This window comes from Eleginops maclovinus, chromosome 9 (genome assembly GCF_036324505.1).
Source record: "Eleginops maclovinus isolate JMC-PN-2008 ecotype Puerto Natales chromosome 9, JC_Emac_rtc_rv5, whole genome shotgun sequence".
NCBI classification, from domain to species: domain Eukaryota; kingdom Metazoa; phylum Chordata; class Actinopteri; order Perciformes; family Eleginopidae; genus Eleginops; species Eleginops maclovinus.
Window position 1 is genome coordinate 8,932,530 of NC_086357.1, and position 24,500 is coordinate 8,957,029.

At 39.9% G+C, this 24,500-nt stretch overlaps 1 protein-coding gene across 3 annotated transcripts in view; it reads right to left on the reverse strand.

Annotated features, from left to right (window-relative positions):
• Positions 1 to 2,149: 2,149 nt before the first annotated feature.
• tns3.2 (tensin 3, tandem duplicate 2) overlaps positions 2,150 to 24,500 on the reverse strand; it is a 45,837-nt gene continuing 23,486 nt past the window's right edge. For 2 of the 3 annotated variants that reach the window (XM_063891191.1, XM_063891193.1), the window contains 12 exons: positions 24,356 to 24,424; positions 10,084 to 10,240; positions 9,371 to 9,825; positions 8,880 to 8,963; positions 8,614 to 8,745; positions 8,370 to 8,465; positions 6,875 to 6,952; positions 5,719 to 5,796; positions 4,837 to 5,005; positions 4,690 to 4,758; positions 3,711 to 3,740; positions 2,150 to 3,122 (listed from right to left, as the gene is read on the reverse strand). In XM_063891191.1, the coding sequence (XP_063747261.1) occupies positions 2,981 to 3,122; positions 3,711 to 3,740; positions 4,690 to 4,758; positions 4,837 to 5,005; positions 5,719 to 5,796; positions 6,875 to 6,952; positions 8,370 to 8,465; positions 8,614 to 8,745; positions 8,880 to 8,963; positions 9,371 to 9,825; positions 10,084 to 10,240; positions 24,356 to 24,424 (1,559 nt within the window). In that variant the 3' untranslated portion in view covers positions 2,150 to 2,980. The remainder of the gene's footprint in view (positions 3,123 to 3,710; positions 3,741 to 4,689; positions 4,759 to 4,836; positions 5,006 to 5,718; positions 5,797 to 6,874; positions 6,953 to 8,369; positions 8,466 to 8,613; positions 8,746 to 8,879; positions 8,964 to 9,370; positions 9,826 to 10,083; positions 10,241 to 24,355; positions 24,425 to 24,500) is intronic. The other variant, XM_063891192.1, reaches the window with a different exon arrangement.

Sequence of the window (24,500 nt, forward strand, 5' to 3'; positions counted from 1 at the left end):
GGCGGCGGCTGTGAAAACCGCCGGGCCACCAGGTGCTAGTGGGTCGCCTGACAGGAAGTGCAGCAGGAAGTGCAAGCAGAGGACAAAATGGCGGCCGGTGACTCAGCAGAGAGAGAACAGGAGCCAAACTGAAGGTTATTACTTAGAGCAAACTCTCTCTTAGGAATCTGGGAAAAGGAAGACAACTCCCCCTATACGAAAGAGCCTCTTTCTCACCAACTAACCGCTCTTCCACACTTTGCCTCCTTTTTTTACACACTGTGTTAAATTTCTATTCTTTCTCATCCTTTTTACCTTTTGACGGCCTTCTTTGTGTGCAGGCTGTGGGAAAGTTTCCCGTGATGGTGAGGTCATCCACCACCGACATCACCCCCACCCCCCACTCACACACACACCATCAGTGCACCCCCCCCCCTCCACCTTCCATGCTGTCCCCCTTTCTCCCAGGCCAGGCAGGACTGGGATGTGTCCCCACGTCTCTGTCCCACTTCCAGTTCCTCAGCTCCCTCCACAGAGACAAGGAGCCTGAATAGAGCCTCATTCAGACCTGGTATCTGATGATCTGGCCTCTAAAAAGCCTCGAGCAGCACACAGAGGCTGGAGACAGACAAATCAGCAGATCTCCGAGGCACCTGGAGGCCTACTAGGCATTTAGACCACCTTTTTTCGGTCATGTGCGCACCCTTGGATGTTCTCTTTCTCAAATACACACACAGGCTTGGACACACTTTGACAGCGCCAAGTTTATTCAAGAGGGTGGTTCTTCCTGCATGTGTCAACCTGCTCCATTAGCAACTGTTTCTTGCTATACAAATAATGTGGTTATAGAGGAGAGAGAGAAAAGAAGAGCGGGAAAACAAAACAAAAACAAAACTGGTTTTGCAATCAGAAACTGAGTATATGGGAAATACTTCAGAGATAAACATTTGAGAGCTCAACCCATCCATACTCATATTCAGCATGAAGTGGGGAGTTTTGTGGCTGCTTACTGCCATCTATTGGCAAAACTGATATCTACAACTTTTTAACCTGAAGTCCCAAACAAATGCACTTTTTCATCTGTCTTGCTACCCAGACAGTTACCAACACCCTAAGTTTCCCATGTTTCATCTGAAACTGGACATCAATACACGTGTTATTAGTTTCCGCTTTGGTTTCAAAATCCTCCCTATTTTTGGGCTCACAAGGTTGGCAAGTATGGCTACCCATGCCAGTAAGTGTTGTTTTTAATCTGTCAACCTTAACCCTAACTCACTGAACTCTTCCTGTAGTCTTGGACTATATTCGTCTTGGTCCTTCACTTGTTGCCTTGTACTCACCAGATTGCCACAGACAGATTAGGGATATCGATAAGATTTGAGCAAAGGTCCTACACATTGTTTGTTTATTTTGTTGAGTTTTTTATATTAAAAAAATAAAAATAAAACAAGCCCCATCCTTTAAAAAAGTAAATTAAATCAAATGGTGCCATTATCCCTCATTCTACGATTGTGGAAGAACATTTGTGGAACCAATATCTCATATCTAACTGACCCTTTTTCAGTTTGAATATGTTGCATTCAGTGTTTTGGATCCTTTGTGAATTTTACAATGTTTTTATGTTGCCTTGAACCTAATACATCTCTTTTTAGTCACTAAGAACTTCTAACTTCTGTCATAAATCAAAATCAAAATGATCACTAAAATCATGGAATTCTTTAATCGTTCCAAAGAGGGGAAATTGACATTCTTCATTAGACCCATCCTAGTGTTATGAGCAGTGGGCTGCCATTATGCATGGCACCCGGGGAGTGTAGGGAATAGTGCTTTGCTCAAGGACACCTCGGTGGCACTTGGTCTTTCCGGGACTATCGACCTTGCCACCACCGTCCAGTAATACATAGGCAAAAACACAGCGTTGAATGAAAATGTTTTTTTTCTTTGTGAAATGCACCAAGGAAAGCTTTAATAAAATATCAGAATTAGATATGCCTTGGCTACTGTCAGCTGTCATTAATAAAATCAGCTGACCACGGTGACTGATAAATAAAAGAAGCTGCGAATGGGAAAAATACTGAGGTGCTAGACATTTCTCACAGTGACTGTATTTGTTCTCTTATTAGAGCAAATCAAAATACACTTTTAATGGCACAATAAATCTCTATTGAAGTTACTGTGAAGGGAACATTTTGACATCTATTTTAATAATACAACAAGTATACATACACAGGCAGTTTGCGAAGTAACTCTCTGGTATGTAAAATACAACACCAATATGTGAGATCAATTCTGAGGTTTACTGCCTTAAACCCTATTTTACAGTCTGTTAATATACAAAAATATATGACAAGTATATTTAGGAAAAAGAAAGACGTTCACAAATCAGTAAAAAGCGATAAATACTATAAACACAACTCAAAAAATCCATCTTAAGTACAAGGCGACCAACTTTGTCATGTGAGAGAATAATTGGTTTTGTTTTATCAAATTAAAATGGACAGGTGGTTTACACAAAAGTGACATTAAACCCGATATACACATTTTTACCAAAAACAAACGCTTTTAGAATCATACCCTTGATTAAAATATGTGTTATTGTGAAGAATATCAGATATTCTCCAGGGTTATTAACAAGAAAATGTTGCATTTGTCAGTGTTATATGGTACATTTGAAGATACAGGTCAGATAAAGTGGTCAGGATCCGAATTTTATATTAGATCCCCTGGGAAAGAATTCATACAAAAGTAATAAAAAGGTCCAATGATGCATCAAGTTAGTAGTTACAGCTCCTTCTGAAGATTTTCAGTTTTTAAACGGCTTCTGCTCCCTCTGGTGGCGGCATCCTGCGGTGCAGTCAGAACAAAATGCACGTGTATTCTGCAGGATGGACCAAATGGAGCGTGTGGGTTCATAGTTTTGGGATTTTCATTTTTCAATATCCAAGCTCATATGTACAATATTTTGGGGTTTGATGTTCCAAGTCCAGGCTCATCTTTCTCCTCACTTCTTATGTGAGCCAATCATGACTTTTGAGACAAAGTTGACAATAGCGCTGGCCGGCTGCTCGGGGTCATGTTCAGCAAACAGATGGCACACATTTTCTGTCTCACTCTGAGCTTTCCTGGCAACAAAGCCAAAGATCCTGGAAGGAAGGGACAGAGAAATATAATGTATTTATACAAGGGCTTAACATTTGTCTTATTTACATTGTCAATATCGTGAGCAGCTAGTAGTGCAGAGTTTTGCTTACATTTGTGAGCTTGTTTAAGGTTTATGGTTTCCTTTTCGAAAAAAAACCTGTGTCATAACCTACACGCCATTCTACATTCTCCATCCATAATCTGACTAAGTTGCAAGACATATTTTTGTTGAAATACAGCCACAGGTTTGAGTTTTAGAAAAAAAAGTGTAGCTATTGAGATTCTTTGTGCTAAACCTCTTATGTAACATTATCAAACACTACTCTCACTACTGACCAATTTCCTTGGAACCAAGATAAACCTCTTTCTATTCTAATTATATAATAGCCGTACTTATCGCATCTGTTGTTAGCATGTCTCTTCCTGCAATCCCTAAGATGACTCTAGGCCATGGTTTATTAGTTGTATCAGTGTGAATGAAGATGCAACTTTCATAGTAATTCAGTAAGAAACTGTCAAGACAATGAGTAATAACATGGTGAAGAGAGCAGTAAAAGAAACAAGAAACCAGGTTTGGAAAATGAACTTACTTTGCAGTAGAACTGCTGCCTCTTGTCCATCTGTTTGGGACATAATAACACAAAGTTATGACTGTTAGTGGCTAAGCAGGACTAGGAACTAACAATCATATTCCAATTAATGTCAAGATCAGCTTTCATATAATGATACAATCAACTGCATGATATGTATAACTCATTAATTGACTAGGGCGGTGCTTGGTTAGCTAAAAATATGGACAGGATATTAGGGACTTTGTAGGTAAAACATTTTTTTTACAGAGCTAGGGAAGGCTGTTCATATTCCAAGAAAGACTTGTAATTTCTGAGATTAAAGTCTACAGAAAAGCTATCACCTCATCCAGATCAGTGCGTTGTTGAATTCTGGATAGGCCAAATCCAGAGCAACATTTTTTTCAAAGTATGGAAGATGATGATATGTTGATTCTGATCTAAAATCTAAAGTATATCCTAATTTCTAAATCAGTTTGCAAAATATAATTTGATTAGTTCATCCACTGCATGCATATACACGAGAGGCAGGCATATAACAAGATTGATCCAACATTGCAAAATGAATCTGGTTCCCAAACCACCCACTTTATTTCCATTATTTTCTTCCTGTAAATGTATAAAAGAATGCTCTTTAAGTACTCCAAATATGTGCATTTATTTCTCTGAAACATAATCCTTTAATCTCAAAGTGTATACACGTTTTTTCTTATAGATTTACAGCATTAACAAAAGGCAAATGTTGCTCCCCTCTCGCGACTCAGTAATACATTTTTTCTCCTACATGGCTCTTAATATATAGAAGTTGTTTTCCCATAAGTCTATTTAACTATTTAAAAATAATAACCACATTCTTGCAACTGTTTTCAAAATTGTTTACAGAGGAAGAGTTCAAATTGTTGTTAGCATAGTTGGCTGAATATGCTCCTTCTAGTTGTTTCTATACAAATATAAACCAATATGGAAACTAGTGTTGGACTTCTTGTAACTGAATACTCACTTCCTGCCCTGCGGGTCCAGAGAACAGAAGATGACAGTGTTGACAGCGTAGTGTCTCCTGAAGAACAACCTGCAGGAACCAACAGAGACAGTCTGTGTTAACATGTGGCCTCACGTCTGTGTGTGTTTTGTCTGCACTAACACTCACTTCCTCTGGTTGTCAGTGAGCGTGATTCCCTGGGCCGACACTTTGAAGTGGACGACGGTGGAAGGAGGAGGGGGGTCCATGGAGAGCGTCATCATGGCTGCCTTCTGAACCGCCTGATGTCCCGTCAGAGACTCCAGCTCCACGGAGCCCAGGTACCACACGTTACACGCTGCACAGCAACACGTGATAGGAAGAGACGGCTTAACATGAATACAGCTTGAGTTATCATCTACTCTAGGGGTGTCCAAACTTTTTTCACTGAGGGCCACATACTGTATAGAAAAACATACAAAAGGCTGGGCCCCTCACTAGAGGTGAGGTATACTGCCTTATAGGTTAAGTTACAAGTCAGCAAAATCAATCAAATGTAGGTACATTTTGCTTAATACTTTAATTTGTTGGCAGCCTTAAAACTGAAGCCTCAGACTGCTTATAATAAGAGGAAATATGAAGGGTGCATTTCAAGCTGAGTTATTGTTTTTTTTTATAAACTAAGGTTTGTTAGAAAATGCTTATCAATTCAACTGACTGAATTTATTTGAAAAGTAGGCTTATTAACACATTAACATTACTGTGTAATATCTGTTCACATATATATTCAAGTAGTACAATATAAGACAAGCACAAACTTCATGTGTGGGCCGTGTTCCATTATACTTTTTGAATCTTTGAGGGCTAATTCAAAATGGACAATGGGCCGCATTTGGCCCCCGGGCTGTAGATGGACACCCCTGATCTACTTGTTTGCTCACTGAGACAAATACAAGGTATATTTTGGAGCAAATACTAACTTAATTGAGGTTCCAACTGAGGTACAGTAGGTGTGTATTCATATCAAACACAAACTCAGATTTCTGTACATATGTGGTGTCTGTTCCGTACCTGCTCCCTGCTTGAGGAGCTCAGCTGCTGAGTTTGTCGCTGTCTGTGCAGGTGAGTCAGTCAGGTCCTCCACAGGGTCTGCGAGCAACAACACACAAAAGTTACTGAGCAAGAAACACACAAATGATATCTGTACGCAATCAATGAATTTGTACCAGGCACGTTCGCTCTTGAACACATACAGACACAAAAAGTATCTAGAATGGCGTATCAAAAAGTCACACATTTTACTACAGAAAAAAGGTCTCATACTTTCAATTATACATAGAATTATCTGTAAATTACATATTAAGAAAAAAAGATTTTGGTTGTTTGTATTGAAACCCAATATCTCTTTGCTTTGAGACGTGGCATTGTGTGTGTAGCCGTAATCTGTGTGTGAAAACTGTGCTGCTCTCTGTCCATGTTTTAATATGTGTGTTTGTGGCTGTAGCTGCTGTGGTTTTATATTGTCTGAACATCTGTAGTTGCCTTGTGGATCCTTTATTGATTTAGTGTCAGGTTGTTTAAGTTGTGTGGTTTCATAATGCTTGTTGCACCCACTGTGGTGTCCATAGTTCCTTTTTTCAAATGTATTCTCGTGAGGGGACGGAGGAAGAGGGGATGTATATTCATAATTGATGGATTGATCAGCTCCATGCACCTGCTGCAAAGTGCTGTTTATAGGAAAGGAATTGATTCTTGGTTTGAACACAAGGGTTCTTGTTGCTTATGTTGCTCTACTAGTGAATATACGTAGTGATTTAATGCAGTTTAAATTCTAAATGTAAAGCAGAAACAGAACATGTTTCCTTTTTTAGAACAACAACTCTTTTTATCACTGGTCCTATAACACAGAGGCATTGGTTTTCAAACTCCAAAAAAGCTATACAATTGAACATCAAACAATAACAAATCATTGCCTTTATTTGTAATAGATACCAAAGAAAATATGATCATTTTTGGCACTCAAAAGACAACAAACAGCCTCTGAGCGCTGCTCAAAAAGTGATGCTGGAGGTTGATACCTAGCTCTCCTACTGCACACACACACACACACACACACACACACACACACACACACACACACACACACACACACACACACACACACACACACACACACACACACACACACACACACACACACACACACACACACACACACACAGCTTACCTCTGTCAGGCAGGATGAGTTTACATGGCAGTGCCAGTGGTGTGATGGAGTGCTGACACACCAGAGCTGTGAGACTTCCTGTCAAGAGAAATACAATATGAATTCATAGAAAATATTTTTACAAGCAGCACCATCCAGTCTGATGAATGAAGGAGCCAGCTGCACCTACTCTTTTTGACCAATAGAGGGTGGCACAGGAAACACGTAATAACTCAGGGATTTTTTTACTATCATAACCTCAGTAGGTCCACCCTGGTAAACAACTAACAGAAGCAGGAAGCAAACTGATTAGGGGCCTGACACACTGTGTTGAAATCACTTTAAAACGTCAGCTCAGTTTAATTTTGTGTGATTGTACCATAGTACAACAATCCTGGGCTTGGGTTGACGGAAAGCTCTGGTACCTTATTGTAACCATTGTCTTTTGATTTCTGCTTTTCCTACAAAACATTTCAGATGAAATTGTTGTTTTTACTCTTCAACGTTAACCTGCAACCACTATTTATTTGACGGCCGTAGTAACAGCTAACTTTGTAGAATAAAATGTTAAACTGTGATGCAATGCAGCAGGGTAAACTAACAGTCAGCATTTGTGAGTCCTGGAGCAGCTTCAACTTTACATAGGCCCTATGTTATTACTGTAAGCTATATACATGAATACAAAATATACAGTAGTATACACAGAGGTGGTAAAAGTACTCAGATCTTGTACTAAAGTAAAAGTGAAACCAGAGTGTAGCATGCAAGTAAAAGTACAAAAGTATTGGCATTACAATATACTTAATGACTGAAATGAGTCATTGCGCAGATCGGTCCATTTCAGAATACTATATATAATAAAGTGTTATCAGAGCTGGTAAAGGTGCAGCTAGTTTTAATGACTTTGTATACGGCAGGGTAGATTGTGAATTTACTCCAGGTGTAACTAAAGTCTGATTTAAGGGTTGATTATATTTCACATCATTAATCCAAATCTGTAGAGTAACTGAAGTTATTAAATAAATGTAGTGGAGTAAAAGTACAATATTTACCTCTGAAGTGTAGTGGGGCAGAAGTACAAAGTAGCATAAAATGTATATACACAAGTAAAGTACAAGTACCTCAAAATTGTACTTAAGTACAGTACTTGAGTAAATTAACTTAGTTACTTTACAACACTGAGTATACATACATACAGTATGCAATACATACAGTTTTAACACAACAATTTTACTTGTTCACTTTACTTTGCCGCAATGAAACAGTTTGGATTAAATTACTTTCAGTTGTTATTTATATTTTTGCTGACAGACAAACAGGTGTAATAATCATGTGAACCGGACCAAACCAATCATACACGTAGCCGTATTACTCATTCATCATTCGATTCAGTTGTTAAGCCAAACAGAGACCAAAACTTATTTTATCCACAATCATCTTTTAAAATGTGTAAAAAATAAAAGATATGTTATTGTTATTTTGATGTAGCAGCATCAACAGCGAGAAGTCAGCTCACCGAAGTACGGCTCGTTGGGGCAGCCCTTGAGACGAACTCCTTTCTGCGTGCACTCTATCAGGAAGTGTCTCACCAACTCATTGGACATGTCCCCTGCTTCAGAGACACAGAGAACATATCTGTATGTTTTACTTTGTTTTGGTGAATTAGCATTCATATGTTGTCCCTGACTGATAGATGGAGCGTTACGGAAATGTAAACTTTGAACAAAAAAAAAGTTTGGTCGTGACTTTTTTTAGCTCACCTTTCTTACTCTGTTGCAACACAGATGGAGGAGGCGTGGCCACCTTCATGGCCAATCCGTACGCCCCGCGAAACGAATGGCTGTCTCTGACAATGAACGAGCCCGGCTCTTTGTCCTTCAGCACTGCGATGGCTGTTTAGTAGGTCAACCGGGGGAGGAAACACAAATGAGCTAAAGTTAGAAACATCATAGTTGTATTGTACAAGGAGCTTTGCACAAGAGGCGTATCATGTGCTTTAAAGTGTCCGTCCAAAACCAATATTTACCTTGGTCTCTGGAGATGCCGGGCTTGTACCAGAACTTGGAAGTGTCCTGAACAAACTTCACAGTGTCCTGCTTACTGCCAAAGTCTGCGAGAATCAGATAAAGACTTATGTTTCAGGTTGACTTTGGCCCAAGTATAACAAGGCCACACAAGAAAAAACAAAGAAAGAGACTGGTTCAACAGTCAGAACACCCACATGACCAACATATGTAGTGTCCCTCTTCCATATTTATTTATAACCTGTTTTGTTTGTGGTAATTAAAGCACTCTTTTTAAAAATCCAACTTTGTCGTTAATGAATTAATACAAAATAAGCCATCAAGGTTAAATAAGAAGAAGTAAAAATAAGAAAAAATTCTTGCAATTATTCAGGATTTTCTTTGAGGATGAAGAATGAACTCAGAAATTGGTCGACGCTCAAGGTTATGGTTAATAAATAATTGTATTAATGACAGCAGGGAGACATTAGGCCAATAATTTAAGAGACTGTACCTGCTCCTGGGGACGGGGCCCCACCGAGTCCTTGGAGGGGGTCGGGGGTCATGGAAGATGAGAAAGGGATGCTGAGACTGCTGCCACTATAAGGGCTGGAAAACCCGCTCAGAGAGGGGGAGCAGGAGCCAAGCTCTCCCCCCTCACCCATTCTCCTCTTCTCAGGCAGCAGCGGAGGGAGGCCCCCATCTCCCCCGAAGTTCAGACTCCCAAGGCCCTCCATGGCCTCCAGCAGGCTGTGTTCCAGGCCGCCGTTCCCCAACAACAACGAGGACAAGTCCATGCTGTCCGTCTCCTTGCGGGCTCCCGGACCTCCACCCAGGCCTCTCAGACCCCCCCGGGGAGAGCTGTGGGCGTTAGGAGTGATGAGGGAGAGAGGGGGTGAGGGCTGTGGGGGGTACGGTGAGTTCAGGGAGTTTGGAGTCTGGTCGTGCCAAACAGGAGGAGGGGTGGAGCTGAGGGACAGAAAGAGGAGGAAATAAATATGTGTAAGTGTCAGAAATATCTATAATTATGGCAATACTTACACCACAACATTAAAAATCGACTCTAAAGTAATACAAATTATAAAAATATTAACATTGATTGACATGAAGTATAAAGGCCTCTCATTTCGGGATGAGTTTTAGTGATGCTTTTACATTATTGTGGCCAGTATTTATGATTCTAATGCAACACACAGTAACATTACCCTCCAGGAACAGAATGAGTACCTGTCTGTGTGAGGGAGGGGGCTGTCTGATGACATGGAACACAGGGAGCCAAATATCCTCTGACAAGAACCAGGAGTGACCGACACCTCTGATCTGAACAGTTCTCCCTCTGTGGAGCCGCCAGCGTGGCTCATGCTGTCCAGGAAACTCCGGGAATCTGATAAACAGACACAAGATAAATAATGTCACCTACCGTTAAGACCCCAGGATGTAACTGTGCTTTATGAACTATCATAACTTCCTAATACATTAACTAGCACTTGGGGTTGCTTTTGTTGGAACCCGACTTTTGTTATATGAAACCATCAACGTATAATAACAATGTAGATATTTTTGACAAAGATTAGGACTTTTTTTGACCTTCTTGTTTCTGGGAATTATTCCTTGGATCAAGTAAAAATGTTCTTTTCATTAAGAAAAATATAAAATATTGCAAACATTATGCTTTACCCCACATTTTCCTCATCTCATGTGCCCCTATTGTATAGTATAGTACTTTGAAGTGGTTAAAAAAATTTGAAGTGATATAAGGATGCTTTTTTAAAATAACTAAACTACTTTTATTTCACATTATTAAAATATCAAATCAATACCAAATAGAATAATATAAAATAAGGTAAAAAATAAATATAACGTTGGTTCATTAAAAAAACATGAAGGGAGTTTTTGGAGTTATTATTAAAATCATAGAAGGATTTTATGGACGTGTTCATAAACTGTTCATAAAGCACTTTCGTCTACATGCAAATAATTTGTGTTCCTTTGTGCCATTTGTTTTTTTAATTATGGCGTAAGGTTTAGATAATTTTCACATTTAGTGGTCACCATATGAATTTAAATAGGGACTATTTTCTCTTAACACCATTTTTTTCCCCAATGTTCGGACCTTTTTCTCAAACCTCATCCCTTTTCTTTACCCTAAAGAATGCCTTGTACAAACTGCATAACAATCATGCTAGTAAACCAGAGATTGACAGCCTACAAAAGGAGCAGGGATGGGTGTGTGTAATGTGGGGGGAGGGGGGTGGCACTCCAAACATCCCAACATGACATCCTGACATTCTGACAACACTGTGTGTCATTCAGCAAACACGAGGGCAGGCCTCCTCAGGCCACAGACGGGCCTGTGAAGTACGATGAGTCACCGTGTAAAGAGTCAGTCATTATAAAGACCTCCTTGTTCGGCAGGCTCTCTGCACCCCCCACCCCTTCTCTCCCTTCATTCAACCACTCTGGGATGGAGGAATTTGGACTCCAGCTTTGTCTGTGATCATGTTGGACGAGGCACATCGTCTCAAGTGGAATTCAAAATCACTCGTGTGCTGTCAATGAATTTGAAGAATGTTTGAATGTTGTATGAAGCACCAGCAAAACAAACACATATCGTACACACCAATATATAAAGTGACATTTATACAATCTAAAAGTAAGAGCTCCTACAAAAGTAACATGTCCTAACCATGTTTAAAAGGAAGAGTACTTAATCGCAAAACAGTTTTGACTTACTTAAGTATTTCTATTATCTACTAACTTTCAAGGGGCCTTTTTATGCTTTTTGGGGTTTTTCCTTTCCTGTAGTGTGTTTATATAGGTTGTAAATGGGCCGCAAGGGCTGAAATTCAAAACAGTTTCTCTCCCACACACATTTCCCCCCAGCCTGAAAACCCTCCATTGGACTCCGTAACACGTGTGCTACTTTTGGCTGGTGTTTCAACACAATGTACATGATAGGCTAAGGGGAGGGACATTTCTAAGCAGTTGACCAAACACAACAGCGCCGGCCAGCTAACCAATCAGAGCAGACTGGGCTCTGGTTTCAGACAGAGGTCGAAAAAAGTTACACAGGCAGTATGAGAAAAATAAAGAGCTTTTTGAACATTAAAGTATGTAAACATGTCACAGTAGAAGCAGAAGATACAAATCTGAACCTTAAAATTAGCATAATAGGAGCCCACAAAGAAACGTATTGTGTAGTCGCCTGTCACTTAAAAATCTCATATAGCAATTAGTAACTAAAATTAGCTGCTTGACCGAATACCACATTAAAATTCAATTTACATGCTTGTGATCAAATTATAACATATATGATATAAAGCGCTGAAACGGGGCCTTTTACTTAAGTCTTATTTTTACTTTGATATTTAACTACACTTCCTTGTTGAGCATGATGTTGGCTCCTGACTGTATGAACACATATGCTCTTACGATGATTTAAAACTCAGGGACCTGAACTTGTAAAGAGCATGTTAAACTTGTGATTTTGGTACTTATATTTAAGTAAGGGATGTGAATACTTCCTCCATCACCAGTAGAGTGTTTAGGGTTTAACGTGAGGTTCCCACGGCTGGATGTTACCTCACACACATTTCTGCAATGCCAGCATTATGTACACTGTATCAGATGTCCATAAGTGTGAACTGACAGGCAGCTGCTGTTAGCAGGAACATGATGTCTTGTTTGTTTGTAAATGTATGTACCGGCACCCAGAATACTATTTTATTTTCATTTGTTCTACTATATTTCAAAGAAAAAGTTACTTGTGTACTTTTTTGAGTCGATTTGGCCTAAGTTACTTCCAGTCAAACACATATTTGGCTCTTCTTGTTAAGCAACAACATTAAAATGCTGCAGTGATTTTATTGCAGAAAGGGCCATTCTCCAAAATGTGTCCTTTTTGTTTTGACATGTGGTAAGGTCTACATCTTATAAACTCCTAAATCTGAATTATTGCAGTACTTTTGCTTGTGTAGGACTATTTTTTTATATATATATATTGATGTATTATATTTGCAGCAATTTTACAGTAGCAATCCTTTGAAATTCTTTCTCAGAACATGTTTACAGTATCAGTATTGAGCCAGATATACACTGCCTGGCCAAAAAAAGGTCACACCTTCTAATATTCGTTGGACCGCCTTTAGCTTTAGCTCTGCAATGTCACAACATTTATTTCTGTCTTGCATTAATTTTTCGCCAAGATCTTGTATTGATGACAGGAGATTCGGACCACTGCGCAAAGTCTTCTCCAGCACATCCCAAACATTCTCAATCGGGTTCAGGTCTGGACTCTGTGGTGGCCAATCCATGTGTGAAAATGATGTCTCATGCTCCCTGAACCCCTCTTTCACAATTTGAGGCCCAATGGATCCTGGCATTGTCATCTTGGAGCATGCCCGTGCCATCAGGGAAGAAAAAATCCATTGATGGAATAACCTGGTCATTCAGTATATTCAGGTAGTCAGCTGACCTCAGTCTTTGGGCACATAACGTTGCTGAACCTAGACCAGACCAACTGCAGCAACCCCAGATCATAGCACTGCTCGCCACAGGCTTGTGACCTTTTTTTGTCCGGGCAGTGTATGTGTATATTAAATATGTATATATATATATATATTTTAACAACTTTGGTCCATCAATGCATATTTGTGCATTTGCATGTATTTTATCATCATCTGAAACACTTCACACACACAGTCCAAACTTAACTTGAACTTTTAAGGGTTAAAGGTTAAGAGCGCAGAGCAGGTTAATCATGTCTGCCTCAAGTTTAGACCTAAACCTCACAGATATGCCTACTTAGCTGCACATCTCAGTAAACAAAAAAACAAAAACTGTTTAGTTGTTGTTGGTGTTAGAAAAAAACAAACACAAAGGAGAGGAATGCACTGAGGATTCCTTAAACATTCCCACAGTCCCTGTCAGTTTTCCTCTCTCTGGAGGATTCCCAGAAAGCAGCCAAGCTTCGTCTATCTATTTTCCCACGGCTGATTCTCCGTGCTGTGGTCTGCCACATCTGCTGCTGCACAGCTCATCCCTGCTCATCCATTTAATGACAGAGCGGCCCAAACTGTGGCATCAACGGCTGACCCCACCCCGACCTCTGACCTCAGACCAGACTCTTTCTCTGTGAGGCTCCACTGCTCATTATTACACCCTCACACACCTTTCACACCCTGTTTCCATGCTGCACAGTATCCATAGCTACTCACTTAAGGATAGACATGTGCTAATGAAGAAACCTGGAGAGGAGACCACATTCCCTGCCCAGTGTGAAACAGATGGAGCAACGGGAAATAAATCTGTTTTGCACAGAAATATTTCAGACTGCCTTTCAAAGTAAGAGCTTTCTTCAAACTATCTGGGTATTGATATTCAAGTTAAGCTAAAGCTGGCATGTGGCACCTCTGGGAAAACATCTTTTGTTGGTGCTTCCAAAACAGTCAGATTTTTCTGATCATACCGATCCATTATTAGAGTTTAGTTAGGACTAGGCACAAAGGGTTAGGGTTGGGGAAAGATAATTATTTGGATGACAATAGCTTCTTTATTAGGCTTTATATAGGTGAGCTTGACAGGCATGTTGTCAATAGCAAATAGACAACATACTAAGGTTAGAAACTTTGATTATTACTGAAAAGAAAACAGGTGCTCTCGTTTTAAGACCAACTACCTTCACCCTTTGGGGACTTTATGGACCTGAAGATTTTCTTTTTTCCGTCCATTTTTGCTTTGACTTTTAACCCTAAACATAAACTTTCAGTTTGTTGTTATTGGGTATCCTCTGAAAGGACTGATACTGACAGTTTTTGTGGGGCAACCCCTTTTTTTTGCCTAATATTAGTATTAAGTTTAATATAAAAAAATACACACAAACATGTAAGCAGAACACACTAAAATGAATGCTAACTCCAGCAACTATTGTCTTCTAACATTTCGAGTGTATTTCCCCTTCAGTTTCCCAACAGTGTTTTCCTGTCCATTGTTTTCTCCTCCCGTGTGCAGCTCCAAATTAGCACAAAGCCTCTTCAGTTCAGAGTCGAACCGTGCAAAAACCAATTCCAGATGGCACAGACCCACGTGGGCACGACTGCCAACCTCCACCAGCCAATAACCCCCTCCTTCAAAAACACAAACACACTTTCCTGATCAAAGAGAGTGACACTTATATGGCTTAAACTGTGTGCATACCTTCATGCTTTGTAAAGAGATAATCCCATTAATCAATAACAACACAGAAAGGTTATCTAACATTCCTCTTCATGCTGCTGTTTCATAAGTAGAACGGTATGAAAGGCAAGAAGAATAAACGCAGAAAGATTAAAAACATGCAGCCGTCACATTTTCAGGGCAGCTAAAGAGCCTCTGTGTTGTGACAAAGGAACACTTTATTCCTTCCACTCACGCAAACATTTACTCGCTGAGTAGCATCTCATTAGACAGAGGGATGAACCTACACACATGCATAAACACAGCAATGCATGTGGAGTTATGCAGGACAACAGTGGGTTTACAAACTCCCTGCTGACCACAGGAATGTGCAACACACACAGGCTGAGGGTGACAGGTCTGAAGGTCTGCGGCATGTTCCAGCTGCTCACAGCGATCACAGGCCACAGCTCCTCAGGGGGATGAAGGGAAAAGGGAGTTTAAGAGCAACTCTGATAGGAACGCAGTGAGGAGGAGGACACCTGCTGTGATCCAGAGGCCCTCTGAAAGTCCATATTTATAAGTAATAATGAATCTTAAAAATGTTCCAGGATAAAAATAAGTTCCTATTCACTATCCATGCAGTAACTGTAAGTCAAAATGGCAGATACGATCCAAACTCAAAAGAGACATATACAATTCAATGAGCAAGCTTTATTTGAAGTTCAACTTCTGTAATATAAGTATTGTTATATTAGATATGTGAGAAAAAGCAAACAATTTCCAAGATCAGATATATAACTTTGGGTAACAAGAGTTCCAGTACGAATGGTAAAGGGAAAATCTGGGTTTCAAATGAGGCCAGGCAGTTGCATTTGCCTTAACAACAGCATTTTCTTTATTCTTTATTATAAATGTCGTGGAAGTGTTTACCGCTAAGGCTGGTGTGGTGAACAGAATCACTTAAAAACTGCATTCATTTATGCATTTTTGACCTGAAGAACGGCATTAACACCTGGAACCCAAATTCCAATATATTGTTTCCTAATTGTTGAACTAGAATTTACACCTTTGATTCCCATCCCACTGGACTGATGTTTCTGTCCACCAGATATATAAATATAACAGCATTTATTCTCTTTTTTTTTGCTTTGTTTTGGTCTCCACCACCAAAATATCTAGCTTTTTAGCTGCCAAAGACTCCACTTTCTTGGCCATAAAGTGTCTAACTGTGTGGGGTTGCTGTTTGTTGCTGGGCAGGTAGTGCACAGTGGGATTGATGGGACTGAACAACCAAATAAATGTTTAGCAAGACCAAAAACTGCAAGTTAAAAGAGGCTTTAAAGCTCAGTATATCTGCAGAGTTTGATGTAAATCTCTGTGGGCGACCACTTTCACATAACCGTTCTCTGCTTCTATGATTCAAAATATATCAATGGGTAAAGCTTTAAATAGTTTGTAGGGATTTATACAAGAGGATGTGCAGCTCTCTCCCTGGCATCACTTGCATCAGTATGCGATCAGTTGTCTACCTCCTTCGTTAAAAATCAATCAGCCTCAGACCCTGCTGTGTCTCGCCTCATCCCCCTATTCAGAAACAAAGAATTTTTCTAGCAGAGTACAAACTAGTAGGCGGTCATCTGTAAATCAGATTCCTCTTCTCTTTCTGGGTGTGTGAACGGACAGCTTTATCGACTCAGTGGCAGAGGAGAGGCTTAAGTTACGAGCAGGCGTATGAGGGAGTGAAACGGGGTGAAGGGTAACGGCAGACAAGGCTGCGTCGAAAGAAAAGGTTACGGGAGAGAATACGAAGTGTTTATTGGTGTCTGAAGTATTCTCATAATGAGTTGATAGCTTCATAAGTCAGAGACAGTTGGACTTGTGAAGTTAGAGCTAAGGGTCAGATGTTGATATTTGAAGTTTTACTCAAGCTCAAAATGAAATTCACTGTGTTCCATGCCTGAAAGAAGTCCCAACTGCAAAATAGATCTTTGTTTTGAAGCCTAAGTGAAATTCTTCAGACTTATCCCATCTGGGGAAATGATCAGGGATCATAAGTAGTTCTCCTTCTGGGTCCATACATCACCATAGTTTAATATGACTTGTTGTTCTGGAAAGATCTTAACTCACAAGTCTTTGATGCTTCACACTCTATGCATCATATTTCTGACAACAAATGTTGGTTGAAAGGCAGAATATGTTGGTCAATAGCTATATTTAAAGGTGTAGTTATAGGATCTAGTTCCTGCTGTGGAAATAAAATCTATATCCAAGCTCAATGTCTTCCAAGCTTGGTTTTTATAAACATCTAGGCCAAAGCAGTGATGACTGGAAGTGGCTACTGTTTCAATTATGTTTTATAGAGTGCCTAACTTAAAACTGTCTGACGTTTACACAAATTGAATTCAGTTGGTGAAACAGTTGACCAATCAGAGCTTCGTAGGTGGGATAAAAATGTAAACATGATTACGTAATCCATAAAAATTAGCCACAGAGAAAAGACAATACACATATATTAAGATTAAAGTAGCCTTACAGGTTATTGTAAGTCAATTAACATTATTATTTCTATTCCTGAAAATGTTATGTGATGAAATGACTCCACTTAACTCATACTGTAGCTTTCAAGTAAACAAAAAATAGCTGACAGCAGTAAAACGTCCCTGTTAAATTAAGTCAAAACAACCTCCCTCCCAACAAGAAATCAACTTAGTAACACAAAGTCAGGCTGAATGAAACAATTAAAACACATAACTACATACACATGGTCTGAATGTAGAGCCAATAATGCGTGTATTGTATGCTGCGCCATTGAAACCATTACGCCATCACATTACACCACTGATGCTCTGGTACATCTCACACACAACATGACACCACAGACCATTTGTTGATTAACGCTCTGAGAAAAAAAAATCCTTGTCCCTTTCTTTCCACTGGGTCTCTGTGCTCTGAACTGGTCTTCTGTCCACTGTTTGGCAACATTTTCCATCCTTGTGGCTTAACATTTCTGCCTCTTTGCCCTTCATTTCCTGCTCTCCTGCGAAAGCCAAATCACAGGGCAGTGCTGCCCAATAACTTGAAAATGATCGATTTTATCCGAACCTAACTTTGGCCAAACAGTCCTGTTGCGCTTGGGGCTGCACAAATCCATCATTTATGATTCTTACTCAATTAATCTAGAATAGTTTGGACTAAAATATGTCATAAAATAGGGATGAATTCTAAACACAGTTTGGCAATGCTTCCTTCTTTCATATCTGTAATTTCCTTATAATTTCCTGTAAAAAAAGCCTCCTGGAAAGCTTTATAGCATTGCACTTGTAAAGGGAAATAGGAGGTTTATTGAAATAACTGCTCCATTCAAAAGCAAGTAAATAATTCATTGATCATTGAATAATATATAGTTTTGAATTTTATGCTTGCATGTCAACACATTTTACAATTAAGCATAAAGATCTTGCGTGCATCGACATCAAGATTGCCTCGTTTGCGCTGTCAATTAATGGGAATTATTTACTTGATATGCAATATTACACTTTTTTTTGCCTTTTTATCTTTACTGTCTATTGGCTAGTACTTTTTAACTCTCTGCAAACCACATGTCTTTCGTAGGACATATTTAAAGCTTCTTTCATGACAAAAGTTTGGAACTTGTTAACATGTGGTTCAGCAATATGTTGTTTTATATGTGTATGACATCTCTGGGAGATGTGGGAAGCAAAAAGCGCATGACAAAAAACTTGAATCTTCAAAGGCTTTTTGGATCAGCTGAGGTCAGTAGTGCAGGAAAAAGGGGGAAAACAGCCTCCATGGTAAACCACCAATACATAAGCCTTCCATGATTGCACGATGGAGGCGAAAATAGCCTTTAACAGGATGAGATCATGGACAACGCAGTGGAACAAACCATCTCATCATCCCATTTAGTGTGATATGTGGGGCTGCAGATTCTGCTGTCCGAGACACGAAGAAAACATATTTTTGTGCACTAAAAAGATAGAAAGACAAAGTTTTGAAGGAAGGGATGTGTTTGGAAAAGCAAAAAGGCATCTGACAGGCAAATTCCAGAAGCTGTGTGCAAATACCAGCGGCCTGGTGGAGAGATGGGAAGTGTTCCTGTGCATGTGTGCCCTCCTTAAAATTCCCAGGAGGGACAGAGGCAGAGATAACATTGTATAAACAAGAGAGAGAATGGGTAGAAAACAGAGGAAAACGCCTGGGGAGAGCAGGAAAACACAATAAAGAATGCAAGGAGAAGAGTTAAAGATCTTGAGATTTCATGAGCAGCAGAGACATTTTTCATCACATTTAAAAGCTCTCTGATGCACGTGTGCAGGATCTTACATACCGAGAGACGCAGTCATGATGTGACACCCTTTGAAGTATCCCGTTATTTGCCGGTTTCCTGTCAGTCCTTCACCTCCAAAGTCTCTGTGTGGTATGTTCTGCCTAAATGAAACTCTCCCTATCTCCTCCTCTCCTCTGGCTCTAGGAAGCACTCTGAGCTCGACTTGCTGATTTTTTTTTTTTATTTAGGGGCTGGATCGTTTCGCCGCCATGCCCAATTCCTTTCGTCCCCCAGATGGAAAAATAAGCTCCCCGTTTGTTCCTGGCTTGTTGTGACACCACTCAACTTCTGGGTTTGTATGGTGGGAGGGACAAGAGGGAGAGAATTTCTCCCCCCTCCCCTCTGTGCATCTAATAACCCTCCCTCCCACCCTCCCTTTCCTCTCACTGACCACTGAGCATTGTCCCTGCTGGGCCACTGCGAGCACTTTCCCCCAATCAGAATTGATTCAACAAGGGTCAGAGGTCATGTGTGGCCTTTTATGGACCAGTGAGGAGTTGGTGGTGGTTAGAGGGTAGGGGGGGGGGGGGGGTAGTGATCTAGGGGTTTCTATGGCCTCTCTGTCAAGGCATGTGTGTCCACTCCCACCATCTGCTCGCCACAAACACGAACACAAAGGCATGCAGACACACACTGACTTGTCTCCTGCCATGTGTCTAATCCCAGCACATCGTAAATTATACCACAAAGCTTTTGATTGAATTGTGTTGAGTTTACATTTGTTTTACCGGAAACATGTGCTGCTTACATTATTTTAACCTCCGTGTCACAGGAAATGAGCTCTGTCCATCTGGGATGCTCATTCATCAGTTTAAAGGCCCAAAGTTGTTGTTTATAAAACTACAGTCCAGTCATCAAATAGTATATATGTAAACAAAAAAACCTTTAAAAGTATTATAAAAACTTCAAATAAGTTGTGGTATAATGCCTTTTGGTATGTTTATTCACTTTCATGTCATGGTTCAATGACAAGTACAAAACTGCTATCTGTTCAATATGAAGCTGACAAGGCGCTAGTTAGCATAGCTTAGCATAAAGACTTGAAACAGGGGGAAACTTCTAGTCTGGCTCTGTCAATGATAATACAATCTGCTCACACAAATATCTAAAGCTCACTAATTATCATGTTATATCTGACTGAAGAACATGGTTGGTGAACTTTGTTACCTTGGCACAGAGCCAAGCTAGCTGTTTCCCACTGTATCACGTCTTTAAGCTAGGCTAAGCTAACCAGCCTCCTGTTCCGGCTTATAATCTAGCAAAACTTTGGTGATAAAAATGTATCTTTTTATCTAACCTCCGTTAATGTTGTACTGTTCCTTAAAGAAAATCACCAAAATGTTTTGTAGATAGCACATTGTTCCTTCAAGCAAGTGGACATTGTATAATTACCACTACTTTCTTAATGAATTAAGTTATAAAATAATGAACGTGTTTATGTTTTTTTTTAAAGTGTGTTTTCTTGAATCACTGAAAAAACATTTTAAAAGATAGGGACACCTTCTTAACCTTGAATGGGTTGTTGTTTAGTGTTGGTTAAAGACCTGTCAATCACTTTTAGCACCTTTCAGCAGTTCTCACTCATTCTGTTTACTTTTCGATCAATAATTGTTCCTTGAACTGTTGTTGAACACATCATTAATTCAACTTTAAAACGTACCTCTCTTCAGGATAAATAACGGCACTTAAAACTTAACATCGATCGACACTCTCTCGTTCATCATTGCCCACAAAATGAACCATCTGAAGGAGAAGCATAGGTTTCCCCTGCCCTCTCCCTCGTACTTTCTCCTGACCTTTGAGCCCTGAGGTTCAGACAGTCAAGTGTTTGTCTGACAGACCATCTGCCTCTGATGAACCTCCGCTCATAACACTATCTACATTCCTCTGGCTGGACCCTGCTTCCTCTGGTTTAGAGCTTCTGCATATATCACTGTTTATTTTTATTTGGCCACGAGTAAACAAAGGAAATGTTATTGCGTAACAGTTTATTGCTGAGCTTTGCTGTCACCAGGAAATGAAAGGACACAGAGAAAGTTCATCCTTGGCTTGATTCATGGCAAAACACTGTACTAACTCTGCAAAGGCTACTTTGCCTAGTTACCTAGTTGTTACTAGGTAAATACTTTGTATAATTTTAATTTAATTGAGCTTTTTTCCATGATTTTCCCTTCGTTTGTAAGATGTAGATGCTTATTAAAAGCTGTTTTTGACTTTCAAGGTTCAAGAAATTGTTGTTAAACCAAAAAAGATTAGAGTAGATAAAGTCAGGGTGTTTTCTCAAACGTCATGTTTGTCACCCAACAGTCTCATAACATTTAGTATTTGACATTTCTCTGTTTGTTTAAGCAATCGCTGTAAGCGCTGGTTTGGCTATTTGGCAAGTGAAAGGCCAGGGATACATTTGGTTTAAGAATGTAGTTTCGACCTACTGTACATTGAAATATTGGTCTTGAAATGCTTTTGAAACAGTGCTTATACGTACAATTTGAGCGGACCTCAAATGTTAAAGCTGCATCAAACATTTTAATGCTGAGAGACACAAAGGGAATAATTGACAAATTAATGATAATGTTACTGAAGGTCTGCGTGACATTACAAAGTCAGTGCTTGTTCTGTTATCCCCAAGAGGACGAACAATGATGAATACTGCTTTAATTAACCATTAACCATTTGTTAGTAAGACTTTTGTAGCATAGTACTGGAAATGATGGAATTATGCTTATACTGTAATGCTTTATCGTTTCACTGTTAAAGTTATAGATTGCACACCCTCTCACTTCTGTATGCTAGCTTAGCATGAAGACTGGGAGCAGGAGGAAACAGCTGTCCTGCCTGCATTTTCAAAAGTCTACAAACACCTCTTATCTTTACTCAACATACATTTTCCAAAGCAGCAAACTTTAACGTTAAAGTGTTTTGTTTAGATTGTGCAGTTTTGAAGTCAAATAGCCTAAAACTGTTACATTAGAATTTTCAACCAAATTTAACCTATATGTAATCTAGAGTTTTAAAGTTAAATATGTGGACATTTTTGATTACCCAAATTAATTCCTCGCAGGATTTCTTAGTAGGATAACCTAACATAAAAACCAGCACACTCAACATACCAAGCTCCCAGAATGCTCGGTATGATGGCCGTGCTGATAGAACCGTGGAAACTCAGCTGAAGGGCTCAGCAAGGCTCACTGAGTGCTCTATGTTGTTTTGGAGCAGTCTGCTGCTGCCCACAGTAATCACTCCCCACATTACAATAGCCTCAGGTCAGACTGTGCTTACACTAATGACCCTTAACATTAAATAAAGATAATTTAAATTGGGGATCTGACTGTTTTGTCCCAATGTGGCAAATTGTTTCCCAGACAATTGTCTGACTTTAACGTGGGAAACAGGAAACTGTTGTCTGCCCTCAAACTGGGGGGTGAGCTCCAAATATTCTGCACCCTTTGTTAATTCTTCTGTCCATCCAGAGGAGAAAAAAAAGTCAGGTGGGTTTTTTTTTGTTCACTCAGAATAATGACTCTTTCTCCATCCTGTCACTGCTCTGTTCTGACAAACGTATTTACAATAAACAGGTGGAACTGCCCTTTTAGTTAACAAGCAGTCTCTCTCAACAAAAGGTCATCGTAAACACTACATTTTTGGTTTTGTTGGCGATAATATGGTCACAATATTGTCAACATGTTCTGCAGTAGAAGGGAAAATATATACAGTGTGATAGGTTTGACTTAAACAGTGTAAATGGTTTAAAAAACAGGCTTGACATTTACATTGCGCCATTGAAGACTCAACTAAACTGCTAAAGTACTAAAGTGCTTCTTTAAGATGTTTATTGAGAAAAGCTTGTTTTGAGACAGAGGTACTGATTAAAACTGGTCGGAGATCTGTCGAAAAATACTCTTCAATTGTTGGCTGTTGACTGCATTTTAATTATACTGCAGAAGACTACCAGTTTATTGAGCTAACTTTGGAATGACGGGCCCCCTTTCTGGAATCCTGTTTCCTTGCCATTATTTTTGCTACGGCCAGTAAGCTTTTGGCTAAGGCTGGCAGCCATGTCAGGATACAGAAATAGCATGTCTATCCTTCAGATTTACCATGAGTTTTACTTCATCCACAGCATTATAATTAGTCCATAAAACACATATACAGAAACTGTTGGAAGCCCTTTTTTACTGAGGCTTTTTCAACAGGGGGAAATGATTAAGGTTGCGTCCCAACTGCACCACCCTCCCAGCGTTACTGATCATCCATTCATATGGTGTTTGTTTCCGTCAGTCTTAAAGCAAATAAATGTTTTTAGCTTCAACAATATAAACCCAGTCCCTTATACCAGATTTGAGACACTAACACTCAAAGACGCTTGTATTTTTTGACACTACAGTAAATTACTTCTGCAGCTGTGTAGTACATGTAGTATCTCCTCAGGCAGGATGTCCCAGCAAACAAAAGACCCTCCCCTCTCCTCCCGTCCCCTCCTAGAACAGGACGTGGGTGTGCATCCTGCCTTCAGTGGTCTCTTCCTCTGTTACCGTCAACTATTATTAGTTGCAGTATCAGCTGTCCCTAAATGGGCCTGAAAGGATATCCCAATCCATTTGATCAAGTCCTCCAAACGCTTTCTACATTAAACCTAAAAATAATAAATAAGCCATTCGTCTTCCTCGAGACAAACATGACCTACCACAAACAGAGCCATACCCACATATCCAGCCAATAGCAACAAAGGACAGGCCAGGTGTGTGTGTGTGTGTGTGTGTGTGTGTGTGTGTGTGTGTGTGTGTGTGTGTGTGTGTGTGTGTGTGTGTGTGTGTGTGTGTGTGTGTGTGTGTGTGTGTGTGTGTGTTTTGGGTATATAGTGCCAGGAGGACATTCTAGCCAGCCCTTGAACCCTGTCCAGCAGCAATCATTAGAACAAGTGTTTGGCTTTACACTCTAATGCCAGTCACATATACACATATATGGCCACACACACACACTTTTGTGAAAGTGTACCTTGTGTCCAGCTGTGTTGGTCCCACTGGTCGCCAGTCCTGAGTTGGGAAACCTCTGAGAAATGTTTCACTGGGACAAGAAGGAAGACGCTGATAAGATTCCAGAATGCAGACCCACCCACATCAAAAAGCGTCCATTTGGACCT